The sequence below is a fragment of the Balaenoptera physalus genome, assembly GCF_965194825.1.
Source record: "Balaenoptera physalus genome assembly, chromosome: 17".
Classification (NCBI taxonomy): domain Eukaryota; kingdom Metazoa; phylum Chordata; class Mammalia; order Artiodactyla; family Balaenopteridae; genus Balaenoptera; species Balaenoptera physalus.
Window position 1 is genome coordinate 50,792,436 of NC_138895.1, and position 22,197 is coordinate 50,814,632.

The 22,197-nt window shown below is 40.9% G+C and overlaps 1 protein-coding gene across 5 annotated transcripts in view; it reads left to right on the forward strand.

Moving 5' to 3' along the window:
- The window catches only part of GRHL2 (grainyhead like transcription factor 2), a 175,604-nt gene that overhangs the window by 71,037 nt on the left and 82,370 nt on the right, over positions 1-22,197 (forward strand). For all 5 annotated transcript variants that reach the window (XM_082434309.1, XM_082434307.1, XM_082434305.1 and 2 more), the window contains exons 4-7: positions 1,013-1,406; positions 11,629-11,684; positions 14,777-14,933; positions 18,487-18,598. In XM_082434309.1, coding sequence (XP_082290435.1) covers positions 1,013-1,406; positions 11,629-11,684; positions 14,777-14,933; positions 18,487-18,598 — 719 coding nt within the window. The remainder of the gene's footprint in view (positions 1-1,012; positions 1,407-11,628; positions 11,685-14,776; positions 14,934-18,486; positions 18,599-22,197) is intronic.

Here is a 22,197-nt window from a genome sequence, read left to right on the forward strand (position 1 = left end):
TTATTTTTCCTGCAAGGAGTTTAGCCTGCAGAAGAGTGAAAAATATTCTTCCCACTCGCTTCCTTTAACTTATTATCCTGCTCCCACCTTTTTAAAAAAAGCTACTTAAAATGTTTTCTTTTGAAAGCTTTCAAACATACCCGTAAATAAAGACGACGGTATAATGAACCCCCAAATACCCATCCCATCCTCCAGGTTCAGCACTGATAACTTTGGGTTACACCTACTTAATCTTGACCTTTTCTTTCTTTCTTTCTTTCTTTTAAAATTTTTATTGCAATAGTATTCAAAATAAGTTCCTGGCTTACTTTATGTCATTTCACCTCTAACAACTTTTGATTTGTATCTCTAAATAAACAAAGACATTTTATTACCTAATCTCAAAATCATTATCACATCTAGGTGAATTAACAGTACTTCCTAACATCAGCTACCTCTCAGTTCATATTCAGTTGTCTCAAAAATCCCACTGCCTCATAAGTAAGTGCCTTTTTGGTTTTTTAGATCAGAATCCAGACAAGATCTGCTCATCCTATTTGATTGTTATGTCTTTTAAGTTTCTTAACCTAGAGCAAGTCTCCCACTTTTCTTTCTTTTTTCATGCCTCTGACTATTGAAGAAACCAGGTCAGTAAGATGTGTGCCATTCTGGTTTGTATGATTGTTTCTTTGCAGTGTTGTTTAAATTATTCTTCCAGCTCCCATATATCCTAAGAACTGGAAGCTAGATGTAAAGGCTTGCTTGATTTAGAGTCAGCTGTTTCTGGGGGGGTGGGGTGGGCAATAGCACCTTCTAGGTGGCGCTCATTGCATGATACCAGGAGGTACGTATGGGTAGCTGCCCTCCTTCTAGTGATACAAAGATTCGTTGCATTCCATTGTAAAGTTGGCCATCAGCTTTCCCCCTAAGGCATTAGCATCCCCTGATTCTTGCTTACATCAGTTATTACGAGTTGCAGAAAGGTGATGTTTCTAATTCTGTTCTGTTGCGGGGTGTGGGTTTAAACACACAGAAACTGTCTTGGCACCAGTGGAGCCCAGAGTAGTTTGAGTGGAGGAGAAAACCGAGTGCAGGTCCTAAAGACTGTTCCAGTGAACCTTTCCCTAAATCAAGACCACCTGGAGAATTCAAAACGGGAACAGTATAGCACGAACGTCTCTGAGAGCCCAGCCGTCGTCCCCATGGCGGGAATCACAGTGGTGAAGGCCGAAGATTTCACACCGGTTTTCACGGCCCCACCTGTGCACTATCCCCGGGAAGATGGTGAGGAACAACGCGTGGTTATCTTTGAGCAGACTCAGTATGGCGTGCCGTCCGTGGCCAGCCATAGCGCCTACCTCAAGGATGATCAGCGCAGCACCCCGGACAGTACCTACAGCGAGAGCTTCAAAGACGGAAACACAGAGGTGAGTCCCCGGCTCTTACGTCAGCAGCTGGAACTGAAACCCAAAACCAGCCAACTTGTTTTCTCTGTTTGCTTTTTAAGTGGGATGAGTGAATTCAACTGTGAGTTTAAGGTTTTGTTTGTTTGTTTTTTCAAACATGTCTGCATCTTTCTTCATGAACGGGTTTTATTAGACCATTGGCCTAGGTGTGTGGAGGAATATTTCCGTTTTCCTGCCTCTTAGATGACAGATTCCTTGACTGGTTTTAGTTTTAGTCTTAAAATTAAATGTTTTCGAAGAACAAAGGGCTGTTTGCGTGGAAATTTCCTACTTTGTAAAGTTTTCACTTTGACCTCTTCTAGTTTGTAACTTTCCAAATGGCAGCCAAAGATGTGGCCTGTCCATCATTTTTTAAAACAATATAACTCTTTAAAGACCTTGTCTGATTGAATACTCAAGAAAGAATTGGTATTATCAATAATCAAGTGTGTACATATATGTGTACTTTGTACCTTACAAATAGATTCTATGTATTCTTCTCGTGTGCCCAAAGAACTTAGAGAAGCAATGATCTTTGCTTGCTTGTTTGTTTTAAATTCACACGTTTTAAGGGCACAGTTTGAGAATTTTGGTAATTGTTTACAATTATGTAACCAACATCAGAATCAGTGGAAAGTTTCCTCATCCTAAAAGTTTAAATTTGAAGCCCTCCCCTCTCCTCTTGCTCATGGCAGACACTAATCTGCCTTCTGTCGCTATAGTTTTGCTTTTTCTAAAATTTCATATAAATGGAATGGTAGAGTATAGAGTCTTGTATGAAAGTCTTCTTTCATTTAGCATAATCTTTTTGAGAGTCATCTATGTTATTGCTTGTATTAATAATTTGTTTCTTAAATTGCTGAGTAGTATTCCATGGTAAGCATGTATCACAATTTATTCACCAGTTGGTGGACATTTGGTTGCTTCTAGGTTTTGGCTTCTAGGTTTTGGCTATTATGAATAATGCTGCTGTGGACATACGCTTTCATTTGTCTTGTGTAAATACCTAGGACTGCACTTGCTGGGTCATGTGGTAAATGTATGTGAAACACTGCTGACAGTGTTTCAAGGTGGCTGGAACATTTTCATTCCCACCAGCAATACATGAGGGTTCCCCTTTTCCATATCCTTGCCCAAACTTGACATTGTCCGTCTTTTTAACTGTAGTTGTTTTAGTGCGTATGTGATTGTGTCTCATTGTGGTTTAAAATTGCATTTCTCTGGTGTCTAGTGATGTTGAATATTATTCCGTGTGTTTATTTGACCATTCCTATAACTTCTTTTGTGAAATGTCTGTTCAAATAATTTGCCCAATTGTTAAATTGGGTTATTTGTCTTCCTTTTATTAAGTTGTAAGAGATCCTTAAATAGTGTAGCCCTTTATCAGTTATACGTTTTGCAGTTTGATAGCCGCTTTATTTTCTTAACTATGTTTTTCAAACAGCAACAATATTTAATCTTGATGAAGTCCAGTTAATCAATATTTTCCTCTTAGAGTTTATGCTTTTGATGTACAGTTTAAGAAGTCTTGGCCTAACCTAATGTCACAAAGATTTCTCTTGTTTTTTTTCTAGACATTTAATAGTTTTACCTCTTACATGTACGTTTATGATCCACTTTGAGATAATTTTTATATCTGGTGTTAGAGAAGGGTTGAGTCCCACTTTTTTCCCCCATTGATATCCAGTGTTCCAGCACCATTTGTTGAAAAGACAATATTCTTTCCATTTAATTGCCTTGGGATCTTTGTAGAACAATTGCTGATATAATTGTAGATCACCTCTCCAATTTTTGACCCAGAATATGTAATGCTTTTTTTCTTGTCTTTAGTTCAGATCAGCTGCTTCAACATTTAGGATCAGTGCCTTTACATTTGAGTCGATGGTCACTGACGTCTCATTTTGCAGTCCCCCTGGGTCAATAAAAGACAATGGCCGAAGGAGAAAACTTGTGGTTTCTTATTTCTTAAAGAGGAGTGACTGTGGTGGCAGTATACCAAATACTTGCAGCCTGATACCCATTTATTTGCCAATGGGACAAAATTCAGCCATCTGAGGCTGAAATTGTAACCCTAAATAATCATATTTTAAAATGATAAGCATTTGATGAGCACTTACTTTGTGCTGGGCATCATTCTAAGTGATCTATACTCATTTAATCCTCACAAAAACCCTATGAGGTACTATTATTGTCATCCCTGTTTTCCAAATGAGGATACCAAGGCATAGAAAGCATAAGAACACCCATGGTCGCACCGTAGTAAGTGGCAGAGATGGGACTTGCCACAAGCTGTCAGGCTCCAGGGCCAATGTCCTTAGCCGTCACCTCTACACTTAGAGACACTGTGGGACCTTCCAGTTCTTAGGAGCTCCATAACTGAACATAGTGCCTTGCTTAAATGTGTTTGTTTTTTTAAATGAGTGTTCTTTGTCTACGTCATTAGCTATTTCTCATCTTTCATGTGAGAATAAGAGGAAGGAAAGGAACCAGCTCTCTGCAGCGTTGGGAGGGCCTCACAGTAGATAAGTGACACTGGCAGCCCTTCTTTTCCTGGCCTGTCATTCCTGAGTGCCTGCTGTATTCTATGAAACTGGGGAATGAGCAAAGTGAGACACAATAAACCCCCTGTCCTTACCAGGCTTCCGTATTTCTTGGGTTCTGGTAGCTTTATATCAAACCTTCAATGTCCTTGTAATAAAAATATTATCTTAAAGTTTGCTTCTTTAGCTTCCTGTGTGGTGTGGCTTAAAAGAGTCAACAACCTGCTGCTGCTGCTGCTTTTTTTTTTTTTCCAAACTGAGCAAGGGATCTCGTAGGGTTTTGGGTATTGTTGAATATTTGATTTGCCCTCAAGCAGTCAGGGGTGCTTCTGTAGAGAAAAGCAAATCATTCCACATAGGAATGTGAGGTGCATACTTTTTCACTAAAGGGTTGCTACTGATCTTTTTCTCACACAGTGCAGAAATATTCCATTAGTCACAGAAGAGTCCGTGGATGTGGTCCAATGTCAACGGAACCATCATGCTATTTGGAGGATGTGTTATGAGTTGTGTTTGTGTTGTAGGTAAAGAGGCTTATGAAAGGAAGCAATTGTATTTGGGGTTTTATTTTGAAGTGGATGAGAAAGCAACTTACCAGAAACTAAATGTGAAAATTATTTCCACCGAGTTTGGTTTAGCTGCTCTCCTAGTCTTGGAAATCATTGTTTACATTGCATATTATATTTCGATCTGATGTAAATTAAATGGAATGATCTATCACGATCTTTAGCCATGGCATTGTCAGCTGGTTATAAGATCAGGTGAGCTCAGAGTGATTTCACCAAGTAAATTTCACTAAGGAAAATTTGTCTAAAATCTAGCACTTCCTTAGCAAGTTTCATTTGCTATTAGAGATGGCTTCTTCTCTCTCTCTCTCTCTCTCTCTCTCTCTCTCTCTCTGTGTGTGTGTGTGTGTGTGTGTGTGTGTGTGTGTGTGTGTATAGTGATACCAGGGAAGGGAGCAGTTTGGTTCAACTGGGGCTAGTAGCATTAAAAAGTTCTTTAATGAATTTATTTTAGCTAATTTGATTTATATTTTATTCTGTATCCTCTTCGTAGTAACATTTGGTAAATATTTGTTTATACTGGGTGTTAGGCATTGTGCTAGACGTGGGAGTAGAGGGCAGGAGGTGTGTCTTTGTTTCTGCGCTCTGGAAGGTTACTATCTATATAGCTGCTATTTATTGAGTACTACTGTGTGCCAGGCACTGTGGCTTACACACTTTATTTCTAATATTTACTGTACCACAATTCTGCAAGGAAGGTATTACTCTTCCCACTTTACAGATGAAAAAACAGAGATTCAGAGAGGTTATGAACATGCCAAAGGTCACACAGCTCATAAGCAAAGAGTATAGTTGATAAATATAAAACAGGGTAGTATTAACACCTAGCATGTTTTTAGGAAACATGTAAACCTTGAGAGATGCAAGAAAGAGTTTTTATAGAAAAATCATATGAATTGTCATCATAAGAATCAAAGTAGAAGAAAGAATTTGCTATTCTATACAACAATTTTGTATAAGTCAGTTAACATAAGTCTAACTGTACGAATGAAGGAACACCAGATCTCAGTGATTTGATACACTAAATGTTTATTTCTTGCTAATAATAATCTTGATAGATGTCTGCAGACCTGTCCTTTGATCAGGAATCCAGGTTCCCTCCATCTTGTGACATTACCATCTCTATATGTGGCTTCCCAGGTCATCCCAGCTGGGGAAGAGAGACCATGGAGACGGCACACTGAGTTGTAAATACTTTGACCTGGAAGTGATGCTGTTACCCCTGTTCACATTTCATTGGCTAGAACCAGTCACATGGTCTTAACTAACTGCAAGAGGGATGAGAAGTCTAGTTTTCCCATTTAGTCCTCCCATGTGCTCAGGAATGAGAATGATTTATGAGTGAGCACCAGATATCTCTACCATGTATTTCATTATTTAGTCCCTGGTATGTTATTTGTCAAATGAACATAGTTTGCAGAGAATCCTGAAATAAAATCAAAGAATTATTATTTGTTATACGCAACAGACATATGATGGTTATATCCATTGATGTTATGTTCATCTGTAGACTGATACTGGAAGTTACCCTGGATCTAAACCCTGTCCAACATGACTAATTTTTAACTGATAGTTCATTTCCCACCACAAACTTAAAGAATAAAGTCTTAAAAATGTTGATTCAAGTACTGAAATGGAACATGGCTTCACTTTTGATTAGTGCAACCCATTTTGTTATTTTTATTTTAAATACATGATATAGTGCATATGGTACCACTGAAACTTCTATTATTTTATTAGTTTGTTTTTGCACCAAGCAAAATTTTGGAAAATCCTTAGCATACACATTTTATACTTGGGAAGGATTTAGGTTTCTCTGTACATAGTCAAATTTTATGAGATTGGTTGGCCTATTATTAGGTTCCTAGGGGCCATCTACCCAGCTCTTGAATAGAACGGCTCTGGAAATCCCCGTTCTGTTAAAGCTGTTACTTTGCAGCACCATTTGATGCTTTGATCATTGTTGTCTCTTGAAAATGCTCTTAGTTTATGTCCGCAGCTTCAGTTATCATCTATGTCCTGAATACTCTTCACATTTTTTTTCTTCAGCCCATTTCTCCTCTCTGAGCTCCAGACCTTTATGTTCAACTGCCTATTTGACTCTCCACCAGCTCAAAATCTGACTTATAATCTTCCCTCATGTTCTCTGCTCTAGTGGAGTGGCACCCCCGTCCTTCTGGTTTCTCAAGCAACGAGGATTTTTTTCTTGATACTTTGCTCTCCGATAATCCCCATCTAAGTCATTATCAGTTCTATCAACTTCACTTTCTTAAAGCTCTCTGAAATCATTTATCTCCATTCTACTTCCACCATACTGACCCAAGCTATCATTATCTCTGGCCTATAATACTGTCCACTTTTGTACACTGTACCTGGGATGGTCTTTTCAGAATGCTAATCTGATCATGACACCCTCTCACTGAAATCCCATTGTTTTTAGGATTAAGATCTAGATCTTTAACGGGTTTATAAGTCCTATAATACTGTCCACTTTTGTACAGTGTACCTGGGATGGTCTTTTCAAAATGCTAATCTGATCATGACACCCTCTCACTGAAATCCCATTGTTTATAGGATTAAGATCTAAATCTTTAACGGTGGGCTTCCCTGGTGGCGCAGTGGTTGAGAATCTGCCTGCCAATGCAGGGGACACGGGTTCGAGCCCTGGTCTGGGAAGATCCCACATGCCGCGGAGCAACTAGGCCCGTGAGCCACAATTACTGAGCCTGCTCATCTGGAGCCTGTGCTCCGCAACAAGAGAGGCCGCGATAGTGAGAGGCCCGCGTACCGCGATGAAGAGTGGCCCCCACTTGCCGCAACTAGAGAAAGCCCTCGCACAGAAACGGGCACCAAACACAGCCATAAATAAAACATAAATAAATAAAATAAAATAAATTAATTTAAAAAAAATAAAAATAAAAAAATAAATCTTTAACGGGTTTACAAGGCCTTGCACCTTCTGTTTCTCCTCTGCCTTTCCCACCTCGTCTTGCACATCTTTCCCCTGGGTGCCCTCTGCTCTGAGTGTCATTTAGTTCTGTGAACCTGATATGCTCCCTCCTGCCTCAGGACCTGTGTGCCTGCTACTCCATGTTTCAGAACTGTGCTGTGCAATACTGCAATCACTAGCCACACGTGGCTATTAAAATTGAATAAAATTAAAAATTCAATTCCTCAGTCCCACTATCTCCATTTTAAGTGCTCAAAAGATACATGTGGCTAGTGGCTACCACATTAGTGAAGATATAGAACACTTCCATCTTTGCATAAAGTTCTATTGGACAATGCTATTCTAGAATATTCTTTACTACCTTCCACACCCTTCCTCCTGTGTGACTTCCTCAAGGAAGCCTTCCCTGTCCTCCCCTTTCAGTTCCTAGTAAAGTCAGTTTTCTTTGTATCTAAGTCCACCAGCCAAAGATTACCATGAACACATCTGTAGTCAAAGTTACATTTATTTAGCCTGCTTCCGCAGGGGACCCTTAGGGACAACTCAGTAAGAGAGAGTTGGGAGGAGCTCTTGATAGTGTTTGGGCTTGTTCTGGATGAGTCTAAGAAGGGATCATGGAAGTGACAACCATCTCTGGATTTCGTATGTCAAGACGTTGGGGCAGTTGAGAAACTGGGTACCTCAGTCGTCATTGTTCAGGAGATGGGATGAACAAAGCAGGGCTGAGGATATCTTTGCCAAGAAAGCATCAATCCCACAGAAGCGGGGATGTCACTCACTTTTGTAGCTGTGTTGTTGTCTTCTGGGGGTCTGTTGGGAGCATTGCTTATCTTCTGTTGGCCTTGTCTGTGTGCTATTGGAAGCAGTACATTCTGTTAGAACCATCAAGGCTGATTGTCAGTGGGACTGATTTTTACTTTCTCGGTGGTGATGTGCTCTCCTAGAGCTCTGTTGCTCTTCCTTAGGGTGCTTGCACCCAGTTTGTAAATTTTTAAATTAATGATTATTTGACTAATATTTTTCATCTACTAGATCGGAAGCTTCATGACAGCAGGAACTGCTTCTCTTTTTGTTCACTATGGTATCCATAGCACCTAGCACGGTGTCTGATGCAAAGTAGATGCTCAGCAAATATTTATTGAAAGAGTGGATGAATGAATAAATGAATCATAAGACCTAAAAAATTGGTGGCTGATCAAAGACATGGAATTATTTAGCTATATCTGATTTTACCACTGTTAAAGAATCATTGTCTTTTTGTAGTAGATTCTTAGCAGATGTCTCTTTCCTCCCACCCAAGGAAAAAACTAGAATTCTAATATTCAAAATTTAAATATAACATTCTAATATTCCTTGATGTCTAAAGTCCTTTAAGGAAAATCTAGAAAATATATGTTACCATACTTCCTTTACTACCATTTTCTCAGGCCAAATGATTAAGAAATGTATAGATGCACTGCATCAAATCACAGCAAGGTATGGTGATGTTGGCTGTCTGCCTCCCTTTTGGCATCCTTCAAATTATATTAAAATGTTCCCAAACAGTTGTGGAAACTTGGTAATTGTAATCAGAAATGCCTGAGTGTTTTGGTTCTAATTCTCTTTTTTTTTTTTTTGACCAGAATTTTTTATTTGACTAAATTCTATTTCATGCATAAGCATGACAGTCTCTCCTGTTTATTAGACTTTGACAACAACAAAATAAACAAGCAGCCTTGTACAGAATAGTGCAAATGCCAAGGGTGAGGGTAGGCTACAGTTTTACTGTAGGATAAATATATATATATATTTTTTTAAAAGGCCTCTCTCCCTTTGGCCATATCAACAATCATTTAGAACCATCATAAAGGATTGTGATGTTTTCCAGGTAGACTATACATTTAATTTTTTTTTAATTATAAAGATAATGTAACAGAATTAAGGATAAATGTTTAAACTAGGAAAAAGTAATATCCATGTCAGTAGTATATGAACTACTTTAATTTTTTCATAGTTCTTGTTTACATGCTCATATTATTGGATTAAGAGTTTTTATTTGTTAGCCCAGAGTTGACAGTCTCTTTGAGTCTGAAGAGTTGTAGTATATCACATCTTCTTACATCCCCTGGGAAATTAGAACCCTAGAATTTATCAGTCCAATATGTTTTAGTAAGGAAGCCTATCCTCAGGCTGCAGAGTGCTATGGCATGGAAAATGAACTCATTCAGGGCCATGCTTATTAATACTGGTTCACCATGTGTTGTTACGGGTTACCACATATTCCTTCAAAGAAGACCTTGGAAATGCATCTTCTCTGTCTTGGAGTCACTTCCTTAAATGCTCTTTTCATCATGCTACCCTCCTACTCCAAAATTTCCTAATTCTTAAATATGTTAAGAATATATTTGTCAAAGCAAACTTTGTCAAAGCAAAGTTCACAATAGCCATAAAATCTTTCCAGAATTTTGCTGATCTTCCTTTCCTGGTAATGTTCATTCTGTACTTTTCCAGTCAGGACACCTGAATAAATGAATGAATGGATGAATGCTTTAACATAGACCTTCATATCTAGTCATTTGCTGTATTTCAGTTTCTTTTGTTGTTGTCATTTTTTGTATGAATTTACTCACCTCCTCAACCAATTTTTATATCTTTGAGGCAAAGAAAGTGCCTTATATATTTTCTCTATGTCTCTTGGCACCAGTCAGATGCTGAAGCCCCAGGATATTTCCATTTAATGCCTTGTTGATTGGTTGACTGATTGCAAAAGAAACACAAATCTGTATCTTTGAGTCTCTGTCATGATTAATAAACTAGTTAACAAATATTTGTCAAATGCTCCTGGGCTGCATTTGGGTAAACTTTGAAGGGCAAACTGTCTTCTCGGATCCACGGAATTTATAAGACTGGATAAAAAGAAAGATCCTATGTATGTACATATAAAGTGTGATGTAAGGGCACACTGCATTCAAGTGATGGTGGTTAGAGATTGTGAAGGAAATTTGGAAAATAGCTGTGAGTAACCCTTTCCTGAGAAGGAAATCTTTGAATTACTTGTCAAAGAATGGAAGTTTATGGCAGAGAAATGAAAGGCAAGATGGTTGTTTCTTAGAAAGAGACACTAGAAAAAAGGCCACAGTGGAAGGTCCAGATCTGTGTGGTCCACCAAGTGCTTTTTCGTCAATATTCTATTATATTCACTTTAGGATCAAGAGTTAGGGCTTTTGGTACACTACTTTTGAGAAGGTTCTAAAATGTAGCAAAGTGCATCCTACTTGCACTAAATATACAACAACTGGATGTTTGTGGACCCAAGCCTTTTCACATGTAATACTAAGACTTAGAATTTCCCTCCGCAAAATTACTTTTAACACTGTTGTGATAATGAAGATCTTAGAGAAGGACATTGAATACGAGCAAGTGATTACTACAGAACAGAATTTTTGTTGTTGTTGTTGTTGGAAGAAAAAAATGTCAGTGTGAACTTCAGTTTCACAATTTTGCCTGAGTATAGAACAGAATTTAATACACATAGATAGAGTTCTCCACGTTCCAGGAACTCTTTGTAGTACTTTATCTCTGCTAATGCATTTAATTCTTCTCATCACTATAAGTAGGCATTTTACAGCTGAAGAAAATATGGCACTTGCCTCAGTCTACATAGGCAGCAGGAAAAAGAGCTAGAACTTGACCCTAGAACTTGACTCTAGACAGTCTTGCTCCAAAAACTATGCTTCCAAAACTCTAAATACTGCTTTATGATACGCTATGTGGCTTCTCTGTAATGAGTATTCCGTTAACTCAGAATTTGTGGCTTTTGGAATAAGTGTTAGAGATAAGAAAATGGAAGAGATGTTTACATGTTTGAGGAAACAGTTTCCAGTACCTGGAGACAATTTAGGAACACCTGTGGACGTGTCAATGTGGACATGTGAATAAAAGCACAAATGCATTTTCTGTTGAATGTAATTCTGTGTGCAGATGGTATGCAAGTTCTATACACAAATGGTAACTATTTTCACTGTAGTTGAAAGCATAATACCAAAAAAATGTATAATTTTCCTTTCTAAAATGAGGATAAAACAGTTTGGATACATTTGTCACTTTTTTTTTTTCTGCATAATGACGCACCTATTTGTTTTAATTTTGATGACTCTTAAATTTTGCAGAAATTTCGGAGTGCTTCAGTTGGGGCTGAGGAGTACATGTATGACCAGACATCAAGGTAGGTGACAGGAGATGCCCCTAGAAACTGATGAACTGATAACTGTTTAAATGTATCGTCAAGTTATACTTTTACACCTTTAAAAGAAAATTCTTTTCTCTACACAATGACTTCTAAATTACTATTTCCAGTCTTGATCAATTTTCTGAGACCTACCTGTACCTTTCTTTTGTCCTTTTGCTGCTAGACGTCCCTTCTTAGGTGTTCCTCTAAACCTCAGACACTTGGGCCTCCGGCACAGCATGCACATGTCTTTTCCTCTTCTTGCCTTCCTTCTTCACTTCTTTCGCATCTGTTCTTCCACTTTTACTTCTTGTTGTGCCTAATGATGCCATCCTCCCAGCCACACACTCCAGAGGTGCAAGGTGCTTGCCTTCCTGCTACACGTTCATGGCATTTGCCAAGTGCTGAATGTCCTATTCTACCTGTCCTGTCTCTTCCAATTTACTCCGGTGCGTATGCTCCTGAGCTGTTGCAACATAACAGGTTGCCCTGCCAGCACTTTCTTTTCCCTTCCGTTCCACTTTGGAAATTCCTACCTACTAGCTATCACAGACTTTGGTGCCTTCCATCTTCCAGCAATGAGATAGGGATTGAGGATAAGTTATAACCTGTCCTTAAAAGAGGCCCATAGACTTTTGCAGGAGACCTGTGTGATGTCATACGAATTGCAATACATTTGCAAAATGATGAGTCCTGCTACAGAGATACATAAACAGACAGCTGAGATGACCTGCAGGCCTGGGTGTGTGTGGGGGTGTGAGTGGGATGGGGCCAGAGGAAAGCTTTACAAGAAGTAGCATTTGAGCTGGATCTTGATGGATTATCAGGAGTTTTCCAGGGAAAGGAGGAGGATTAAGAACATTCTAGGTAGAGGGGCCACATGTTCAAAGTCCTTGGTCATGATCATGCCTGTAGACAGGAGAGAATGGCAAGGATGAATTAATCCATCCCATTTACAAAACTTATCAGTGATTTCACCATTTCAGACAGAATAAAACACAAATTCCTTATGAAGGTAGTTGGGGCCCTCTATGTGCTGGTCCCTTTTTACTGTAAACCTTGTCCCACACTGTATTTCTTGGCCCTTTACTTTTACGTGTATGGCCCTCTTCTCCTCTCTCTGTTTCTGCTTGAAGTCTTCCTGCTCCTTCAGGGACTTGCTCCAGCCTCAGGCTCCCCAGGCATCCTCTCCAGATTCTCCCAGCCAGAATTTGGGTGTGCGGTGGTGGTGAAGGGTAGGGGAGAGGCAGAGAAGATTAAGTTCCAAATCACCTTCGAAAACGTGGAAATACATGTATAATTTGCATGCTGTCAATCCAGATAACCCTGCAGCCGGCTATCGGGCCAGTGAAAAGAGCATCGACCTACCAGTCATGTGACCTGGTGTCTCTTTCTGCTGCTGTCATTGTCCCCAGGAGTGAGCAAGTTTCTCAGTCTCTCCTCAGCTGTGAAATGAGGAAAGTGGTTCTTATCTTGTGTTGTGGATGAGCTTGGGGGATGTGAATCCCTTGAAATTATATTAAAAATCATTAGTGTTCATATGTGCTTTTATCTGGGAAGAGGGTTCACGGCTTTCTTCATGTTTTTCAAGCAGTCTGTGCCCTAGACTAGTTGCAAGCTCCTGGTCTAGGTGATTCCTTATATCCTGTCCAGGTCTCAAACTTTATGATTCAGTGGGTTATCTTGAAATTGCTTTTTCCAGGCAAAATGACAGTGGAATTGGTTCTGTCTTGAATGATTTATTTCCCACCTTATTCTAAGACACATATTCTGGAATTTGCTTTGTTTATCAGCTTAAGCCTAAGATTTTTATCATGTAAGAGGAATATCATCTTGCCCTTCAAATTTCTTTCTCATTATAAAAGTTAAAAAAACATCAAACATTGCAGAAATATTCAACATAGAAAGCAAGAGTCCCCCGTAATCTTGTAAGCAGATCATTTTAAGAGGCAAACTTGAGTCATTTTTGCACACAGCTGTTCACGGACTGAAATTAAACAGCTAAAAAAATAGATAGACCCAGTGAAGCGCCTCTGATGATTCTCAGAAAACACACAAAGCATTTGTAATTGGATCATCACTGTGTGCCCTCCTGCAGTGTGGCAGAAATAAACATTCTGAATGAGCATCTTAAATAAAAAGATTGTGATTCATATCTGTTGCTCATTTTAAACAATGGGTATATTCTTCAAAGTTGGGAAAATCAGTGTTTTTATTTTATAAATTAAATTATATTTGTAAAATATTACAGAAATTATTAAGATCAGGGATCTGCAAACTTTTTTTCTGTAATGGGCTAGATACTAAGTATTTTAGGTTTGGCATACTACACAGTCTCTGTCACAGCTACTCAACCCTGCTATGGCAGCACGAAAGCAACCATAGATAGGACATAAACAAACAAGTGTAGCTGTGTTCCAGTAAAACTTTATTTACAAAAAACAGGCAGCTAGCTGGCTTTGGCCCACAGACCATTGTTTGCAAGCTCCTGATTTAGAGCAGTAACCCTGTCATGAGTTCTTTTGCAGGCTTAAAAAACAAAACTCCCAAATCAAAAAGCACTCCCTGTTATGGAACTAGATTCCATATAGATTTCAATAATGAATGAGTTCTAGACTTTTACATTTTGAAATATTTTAAAGTGGGATGTAGCTATTTGCAACACCTTGGTTAGACAAAAGAAGGTTGGTATACGGATAAATTGAACAAAAGCATTCACATATTTGGCTTCTTGCTAGGATGAAAGTGACAAATTTTAGCGATTCTTAAGTTCAGGCCTTACCAGGGACCAACTAAAACCTAACAGAGGCTCCCCTGGCTCCACCTGGCACAAGTGGAAGGGCACATTGTGGACTTTCTCCCCTTCTAAACCATCTGGTTTATGGGCCACTATTAGACATGTTGTGTGCAGTGTACTAACAGTGACCTTTGGTATGGTCTCATCTCTTTTGCCATGTGCTGTGTTTCGTCTCTGAAATGGAGTAAACGTTGGTTAATATTCATACAAAATGCTATTGATGTGAAATTGATCCAGAAGGCAGAAATGTCCAAGTGAATGAATCTGACCACTATTTGTCTTCCGTTCACAGCGGCACATTTCAATACACCCTGGAAGCCACCAAATCTCTCCGTCAGAAGCAGGGGGAGGGCCCCATGACTTACCTCAACAAGGGACAGTTCTATGCCATCACGCTCAGCGAGACGGGGGACAACAAGTGCTTCCGACACCCCATCAGCAAAGTCAGGGTAAGGGCCTCAGTTCTCCAATAAAGCACAGAGGGATCAGGTGAAAGCAGTTACTACCTGCCAGCCTTGTGGAAGGGCATGGAAAAAATTCCAAAATAAATAATTCTAGAACAAATGTCAGAGAGTTGGGGCAAGAGAACTTATTGGCTTGCAGTTTATCATTTTAATCAGTAACTAATAAACCCCAGGGAAGGGACGTGGTTGGAACATGCTTTCTGACTCTATCCAAGGAATTTTCCCAGCCTCATTCATTGCCTATGTGCTACCTACCTAGTTGTTGTTGTCGTTGTTTTCAATCAAATGATGTGCAGTTTTCAAGTAAGCAGCTGTAAGTCAGAGCGTATGTGTGGGCAGGAAAGAGCTGGGCTTTCTTCTGAAAAGGAGGATGCAATTCATTCTGCGTCCCTGGGTCCTCTGCAGCTTTGCTTAAAAGCCTTCTGCAGCCTGGCGCTTACTCAGGAGTCAAGAGGTGGGCATGATATGATCCCTACCAGGAGTGACTTGGAGGAATTTTCACATTCACGAGTATTAGTTCTATTTGTGGGACATGAAACTGCCTTGGAAGCCTGCCAGCTTCTGGCATTCTCGCTACTGCCAAGAAGGGAGGGAACTGGTAATCCCTGTCGACTGAAAAGGCAAATTATAGCAGAGCTCTCAAAAGAGGTTGAAGGAGTTTCCTGCCCTGTTGTAAAATGATTTATGCTGCTGTGTGCGTGGTGTGCACCCCACCTTATTTTATCCATAGCTGCCTCCTCCTAAGCTCTTTCTTCTGCATACTGAGAAAGGAACGCCGTGCTGTGCCGAGCCCAGTGAGTTTACCCCAACCCAGATTCCCAGGCAAAGGTAACACCTGAGGTAGAAAAGAAGGGAGTGTCCAGGCACCTGCTGGCCGGTTTGCCTGTTACTAGCTTTAGGTAAAATCATTGCAGTGATGCTTTCTTGAATCAACCCGGTTTTACGGCTTTGTTTCCATGAGAAAGACAAGGAAGAATTGCTGCTCATTTGTCCAGCAAGACTTTCTCCCTCCAAGGCCGTCCCAGTTCCAGATCAGAGCAGCAGGAGGCAAGAGGCAGGGCAGCTGAGAGTGAGGGGAAAGACAGGGAGGATGTGGGGCTAACGACACACCTGAGGCTGAACCCGTGGCGGGTGGCAAAGTGCTTAGTGTGCCCTCCAGAGGAGTTGGTATGTTCCGGCCCTAAGGTCAAGGCCACGGTGGAGGATGCTGTCAGCCGCAGATCATCGTCATCATCAATCATCATCCCCATCATCACAACAACCAGAGCCACAATATAACAGCTAATTTTTATTGAGTGTATCTTCTATGTGCTGGGCACTGTGTTACGCACTGTACGTCTAGTAACTCGTTGAAACTAACAACAGCCCTATGAAACAGACATTCCTTTTATAATGTTACAGATGAGGAAACTTGGCCTTTTAGAAGCTAGCAACTGGCCAAGGTTACATAGCTCAAATGTGAGGGAACGGGGTTACATCCCAAGCAGTCAGACTCCTGAACCTTCTCTCTTAACCACTGAGTGTACTGTGTTGAGTAGCAAGGAGGCCTGAAAGGCAGACGGATTTTAGCATGGGATCCACCGCTGGAAATATATCCTAGAATTTGTATCCTAAACCCTCACATGTGGATACCTGGTAAGAAGACACTGGATACATACTCTTTAGAAAAAAAATCTGGTAAATGACAAGTGTATAACTCATGTACACCTTGGTAGCAGTACTATCATCGCCCTGAAAAGATGACGCGTGGTTAGTAATCTGAGGCCATGACAACAGTTTGTAGTGTAGGGACTTTTCCAAGAATGTTCTTTCATTGAAATCATGGAAATAATTTAATAGAGAAATTTTATTTCCTTCTGTTGCATTTTGCCTAAAACCAAGAGCCTTCCTTCTCTTAAAGACTTCAGTCTAGCAGCCTTGGAGAGTAGGATGGCCCTTCTCAGAATGGATCTTTCTTACTCCCAGGCTCTGGGAGAGCCAGCAGTGTGGAGAAATGAGGGGTGCACTTGGAGCCTCCTAGCACTGATTTCTGAGAACAGTGTCGCCTCCCGAGTCGAAGCTTAGCTTAGCAGTTTCAAACGGCCTTTTTCCTTACCACTGGAAAAATACATTTCCATCCCAAGAATATGCCGTTTTAGTCATGTGCTAGAAAAAATTACCTGAAATGTTATTTTTATTTTGGAACAGACAGAAAAAAACACCAGGAGGCTGGGCAGTAAACTCTTACATATAAATGGAGAAGCCTGCAGAAGGGGGAGGGAGGGTGGAGAGAGACTGAGCCCAGAGTTCCACCAGCCCAGCCAGTGGATCCCTTTCTTGTCAGCTCTCCTCCATGCCTTTGAGGGTCATGCCGCTTGTCAATGCAAATAGTACGGATGCATATTTCTAAACTAGCTTTTCTAACAAACATCTGCTTTCTTGTGTGACAAATGTTTACATACCACTGGGAATAAGCCAGATTTTGACTTGGCAGTACAGCCGCAAACATGTATTTGGTATCTCTTATTTGTCGGGCACCAGGGCCCCCGCGGTGAGTGACACTGTCCCAGCCCTCACTGAGATAGGCATCAGTGGGAAGACATTGCCACGGACTGAATAATTGTAAATAATTAGGTAGGTGACAACAAGTATGTGAAATGCTACAAAGGAGAAGTTATTAAGGAATGAGAGTCATTGAAACATTCTTCTGGAATAGCAGAAAAATGTCTAAGAAGTATTTGGCATATGGAATGAGGGGGGGAGTATATTCCTGGATACGGTATTCCTCATGCTGTAATTAAAGGGATTTTGCTTTTTGATTTTTTGGTTTGTTTATTTGTTTGTTTTTGGTACCTCCTTCATCTCATAAATGACAATGAATTAACATATATTTAGTTGAACAAGGCTGTAACTTAGAAGTGAAAGCGGTTTGGGATTCTTATTTCTACAAGACATTATTAGTTTCTCATGCTCATTTTAAAAGTACATCCATATATTTTTATAAATAACATAGTTGACCTTGTAGCTTTTGGTCTATGAAATATCTGTAGCTTAGATCTTCGTTCATCAATATGAGCTCATCTTTTAGTATTTCTCTCATTATTCCCACTAATCCAACCAGAGGCACTTAATTAGGCCAGAAACAGATGTTTGCTCCTTTACAAAAGCACCAAATTCTATGTTTAAGGATATGAAATTTCAAAAATGTTCTTGTTTCCAATACAAGAAAAAAATCTTTTTTGGTATGCCCACTCAGCTCACAAAATAATAAATTTGCTGGTAAATTGGATAATCTGTTTGTTTATGATTCATGGTAAAAACGATGTAGGATTCTTTTTCACTATGTGCTGTTCTCATTTCCCATTCATTTTTTAAAAGTAGGTCCATTTTAAAACAAAACAAACCATACAACTGAGCTTACTGGGCTTTTCTAAAGCAAGAAAAGCAAATTTACAGAAATTACAGCAACCCACCTCTGGTAGAACTTCTAGAACTGGAGACTGTGTGAAGCAGGAGGTGCTGAACAGAAAGTAAGCTCCGTGGTTCTCCCCCTCTGCAGAGCGTGGTAATGGTGGTCTTCAGTGAAGACAAAAACCGGGATGAACAGCTGAAATACTGGAAGTACTGGCACTCTCGACAGCACACGGCCAAGCAGAGGGTCCTCGACATCGGTAAGTTGACCTTGACCTCCCTGCACAGTCTTCGGTAAACCGCCATGTTGTCATGATGCAGAGGAGAGCCCAGCCCAGAAATCACAGCTGGGACCCACATCACTCTCCTGATGTGCCAGGCACTAGTCTGTGCACTTTTCCTGTGTGTTAGTACATTTAGTACAAATCAGGCTGAGAAGTCAAAATCAGGCTAAGCTGAGAGCAAAACACTTTTCATTCCATAAAAGTCAACTGTGTCTCCTATAATAATAGATTTAGATTTGCAACGGCCGTGCCAGTTTCTAAAACATATTTCCATGCCCTCTTGTGTTTGAGCCTAATAATTGGCAGGCAGACCAGAGGAACTCTTATCCCCCTGTGACGCGAATAACCTCAGCTCATTTGGTTCTCAGGTACTTGTGAAGGTCACATGACTAGATAGAGCATTCTTGTTCTCTAATTCTCCATCTCATGTTCCTTCCATCCAAACACATGTCTAGAGCAAATAGTCCTAGGTGATCAGGCAAATGCAATGTTTGAGAGAGCTTTCCTGGCAGCAGAGAAGGAACGGACCTGCCAAGTGCATTTTCTGGAATCTGTACATTCCTACACGTGATGTCTGTTCTTCAGAGACCTAGAGCCCTCTGGACAAGACTCAGAGTCCTGCCAGGAAAGCAGAGCCCACACCAGGTGGTTCCATGGAGAGAATTCACTGCCAAAGTTGGGAGGGCTGAAGGCACCATGAGGACCAACAGCAGGAGACTGCCGCTCTTAGCTGGGGGGCCAGAGGACCAAAGGGAGTGGTGGTGGGTGTTGTGAGAGCTGCCCAGCAGGAACAGGCGCCCGCAGGAGCTGGGACCACAGAGGGAGCAGCTTTCCAGGAGCAGGCAGAACCTCAGAGGACTCGCTGCCAGAGACACCCCTCAGTGCCAAAAGGGAGGGGGAGAGGGGATGCCCTGGCTTCACCCTGCCTCCCAGTCTCCCCCAGGGCTTCCCGTTGGCCACATTACCCTGAAGCAGAGGGCACATGACCCTGGCACATGCACTTTGCAGGAATCAACCTCTGAGACACAGAGCAAAGCAGGGGAAGTCAGGGATTGGATCTCAAAGTACCTAGAAATTACTTAAAAACGCAGTAATACAGTAAGTCCCCTACCAATGAACGAGGTCGCTTCCGAGAGCACGTTTGCAAGTCCAATTTGTTCGTAAGTCCACCAAAGTTAGCCTAGGTACCCAGCTAGCACAATTGGCTATATAGTACAGTACTGTAATAGGTTTATAATACTTTTCACATAAATAATACATAAAAACAAACACAAAAAAACGAAGAAAACATTTCTAATCTTACAGTACAGTACCTTGAGAAGTACAGTAGTATGGTACAACAGCTGGCATACAGGGGCTGGCATCAAGTGAACAGGCAAGAAGAGTTACTGACTGGAGGAGGGAGAGGAGGTGGGAGATGGTAGAGCTGAAGGATCGTCAGCAATAGGAGACAGAGGGCAACCTGCAATTTCACTCACGCCTGACGTTGATGGCACAGGTTCTGGCTCCTTGCTGGATTCAATTCTATCCACCTTCTTGAAAAAACGATCCAGTGATACTGTACTACTGTACTCTGTACAGTACTGTACAGTAAAGTACACAAAAGCACCACCACTTGTAGAGGACGCACGCAGGTGACAACGTACGCCAGACACGTGAGCTAACCTACGTGATTGGACACGTGAACACAGGTTCGAATCTTTGAAAGTTCACAACTTGAAGGTAGGGGACTTAATGTATATGTGTTTCTAAGTAATTTTAACACTTTATCTACATGCTGCTTCCATAAGAAATAAATCATTTCTCATTTATAGGCTTTATTTTCACGTTTTGCGGACCAAGAGCGTACAGCCCCTGTGAGGATAGGCCAAGCAAAGGTTTCCACTGTGTTGGATACCAGAGGTGTTAGTGAGCCATTCAAAGGATATTTACTTTGATTTCTTTCGCATTGTAATGAAGGATTTTTCAGACCTTCCATCTCACGCTTGCTAGGGCCCCTTGACCAATGGCAGAGAAGTTAGTAACTAGGTTAGGGTTAGAGACTCACTGTAGAACATATTGAAACTAACTTGCTGGTTTTTCTTGCAAAATGGCTACACCACTCCTCCCCCTCCACCCCTGCCACACATACACATCTGTAAACTAGTCAGACTTATTTAGCTAATAAACTAGGAAGCCGAGGTCTAGAGAGGCTCACTGACCCACCTTTCCAAGTGACTTGTCCTCAGATAATTAGGGCAGGAATTAGTGCAAGAGCTGGGATAAAAACAATCTTCCTCACCCAGGTCATACCCTGAACTCCCAAAACTGACTGACTAGGACGAAGGGTTTGGGGATACTCACCATAACCTGCTTTGCAGCCAATCTGCACAGAGCAGAGGAACAATTTTATTTTATTTGAAAAGTTTAGCCTTATAATTATTGCCCAAGAAAATGAGAGGAGCAATTAAATAAAAATATGGACTAGGTCCAAATAAGGCAAATAATACAAGCATTTTACTGGCATACCTATTGGTTTAAATTTGATGTCGTTACAAGGTTTACTTTTCTTAGACCAGAATGATCTCTCAGGTCTCATAGGATTTCAGATCTTACCTCTTTTCTTTATCACCTCTTGCCTGCCTTTTCTCCCTCATGTAACCCTTTACACATGCGTGTGTGCACACATGTACACACACGATTCATCATTGAGGTTTGTGACTCTTACTAAGTAGTTTCATGGCTACTTGGGCTACTTGCTCTGAATCTGAGATCAAGGCGTTGAATCAGCCCCTTAGCTTCAAATGGAAAATCAATTTTCAGACCACAGTCTCTACCCCTAATCTCAACCTGACAGAATTAGGAAATATGCAAAAAATCTCATCTAATTCATTCTTGTACTAGATTAAAAAAAAAATAATCAAGCCCTTTGTTCCTCTGCCAGTGGGTGGTTAACACCATTTCCAATAGAAAGGGGGGCTGGTGCTGCCGCAGCACATATATCTGTGTGTGGTGTGCCGTCAGCGATAGTAACTCTGCAGGGCAGTGTAGAGAATGTTCGTGAGGCTGCACCTTGGCTGCTGAGGGGGTAGGGAGGCCCAAGAGTGTGTACGCTATACTGTTGTCATTTGGGGTTGAGAACCTTCTAGTAGCCTGCAAAAGAAAAGGAAGAATCCAAAATTATGTAATGTGTTATCTTTCTTAACCTCCATGAACTAGAGGTTAAAGTCAGGGCTCCAAGGTTGCAGTTCCCAAGCCTCCACCAGCCACTGTGGTCAGCAAGTTCAACTGAGCCCTGCAGGTAGTGAACTTGAAGCTCATGTTAGAGACTGAGGTGAGGCCCCTTTTGCTAAAACAAGCGTTCATAACCTTGGTCCTTGGGGTCTGTGGATGTGGGCTTTAGGGGAACCTCAAACTCCTCAAACTACACGTAACACAGTTTTGTGTGTGTGGGTGTGCACATCCTTTCCTCTCCTTTCCAGGGGCGCCAGGGACAACCAGCCCTGTCTCCGGCACGCGGCCTCCCTCCCTCCATTCCAGGGGAAGCCCGATGGAGCTCTTAACCTCTCTTTGTGTCTTTCCTTCTTCAACATCCC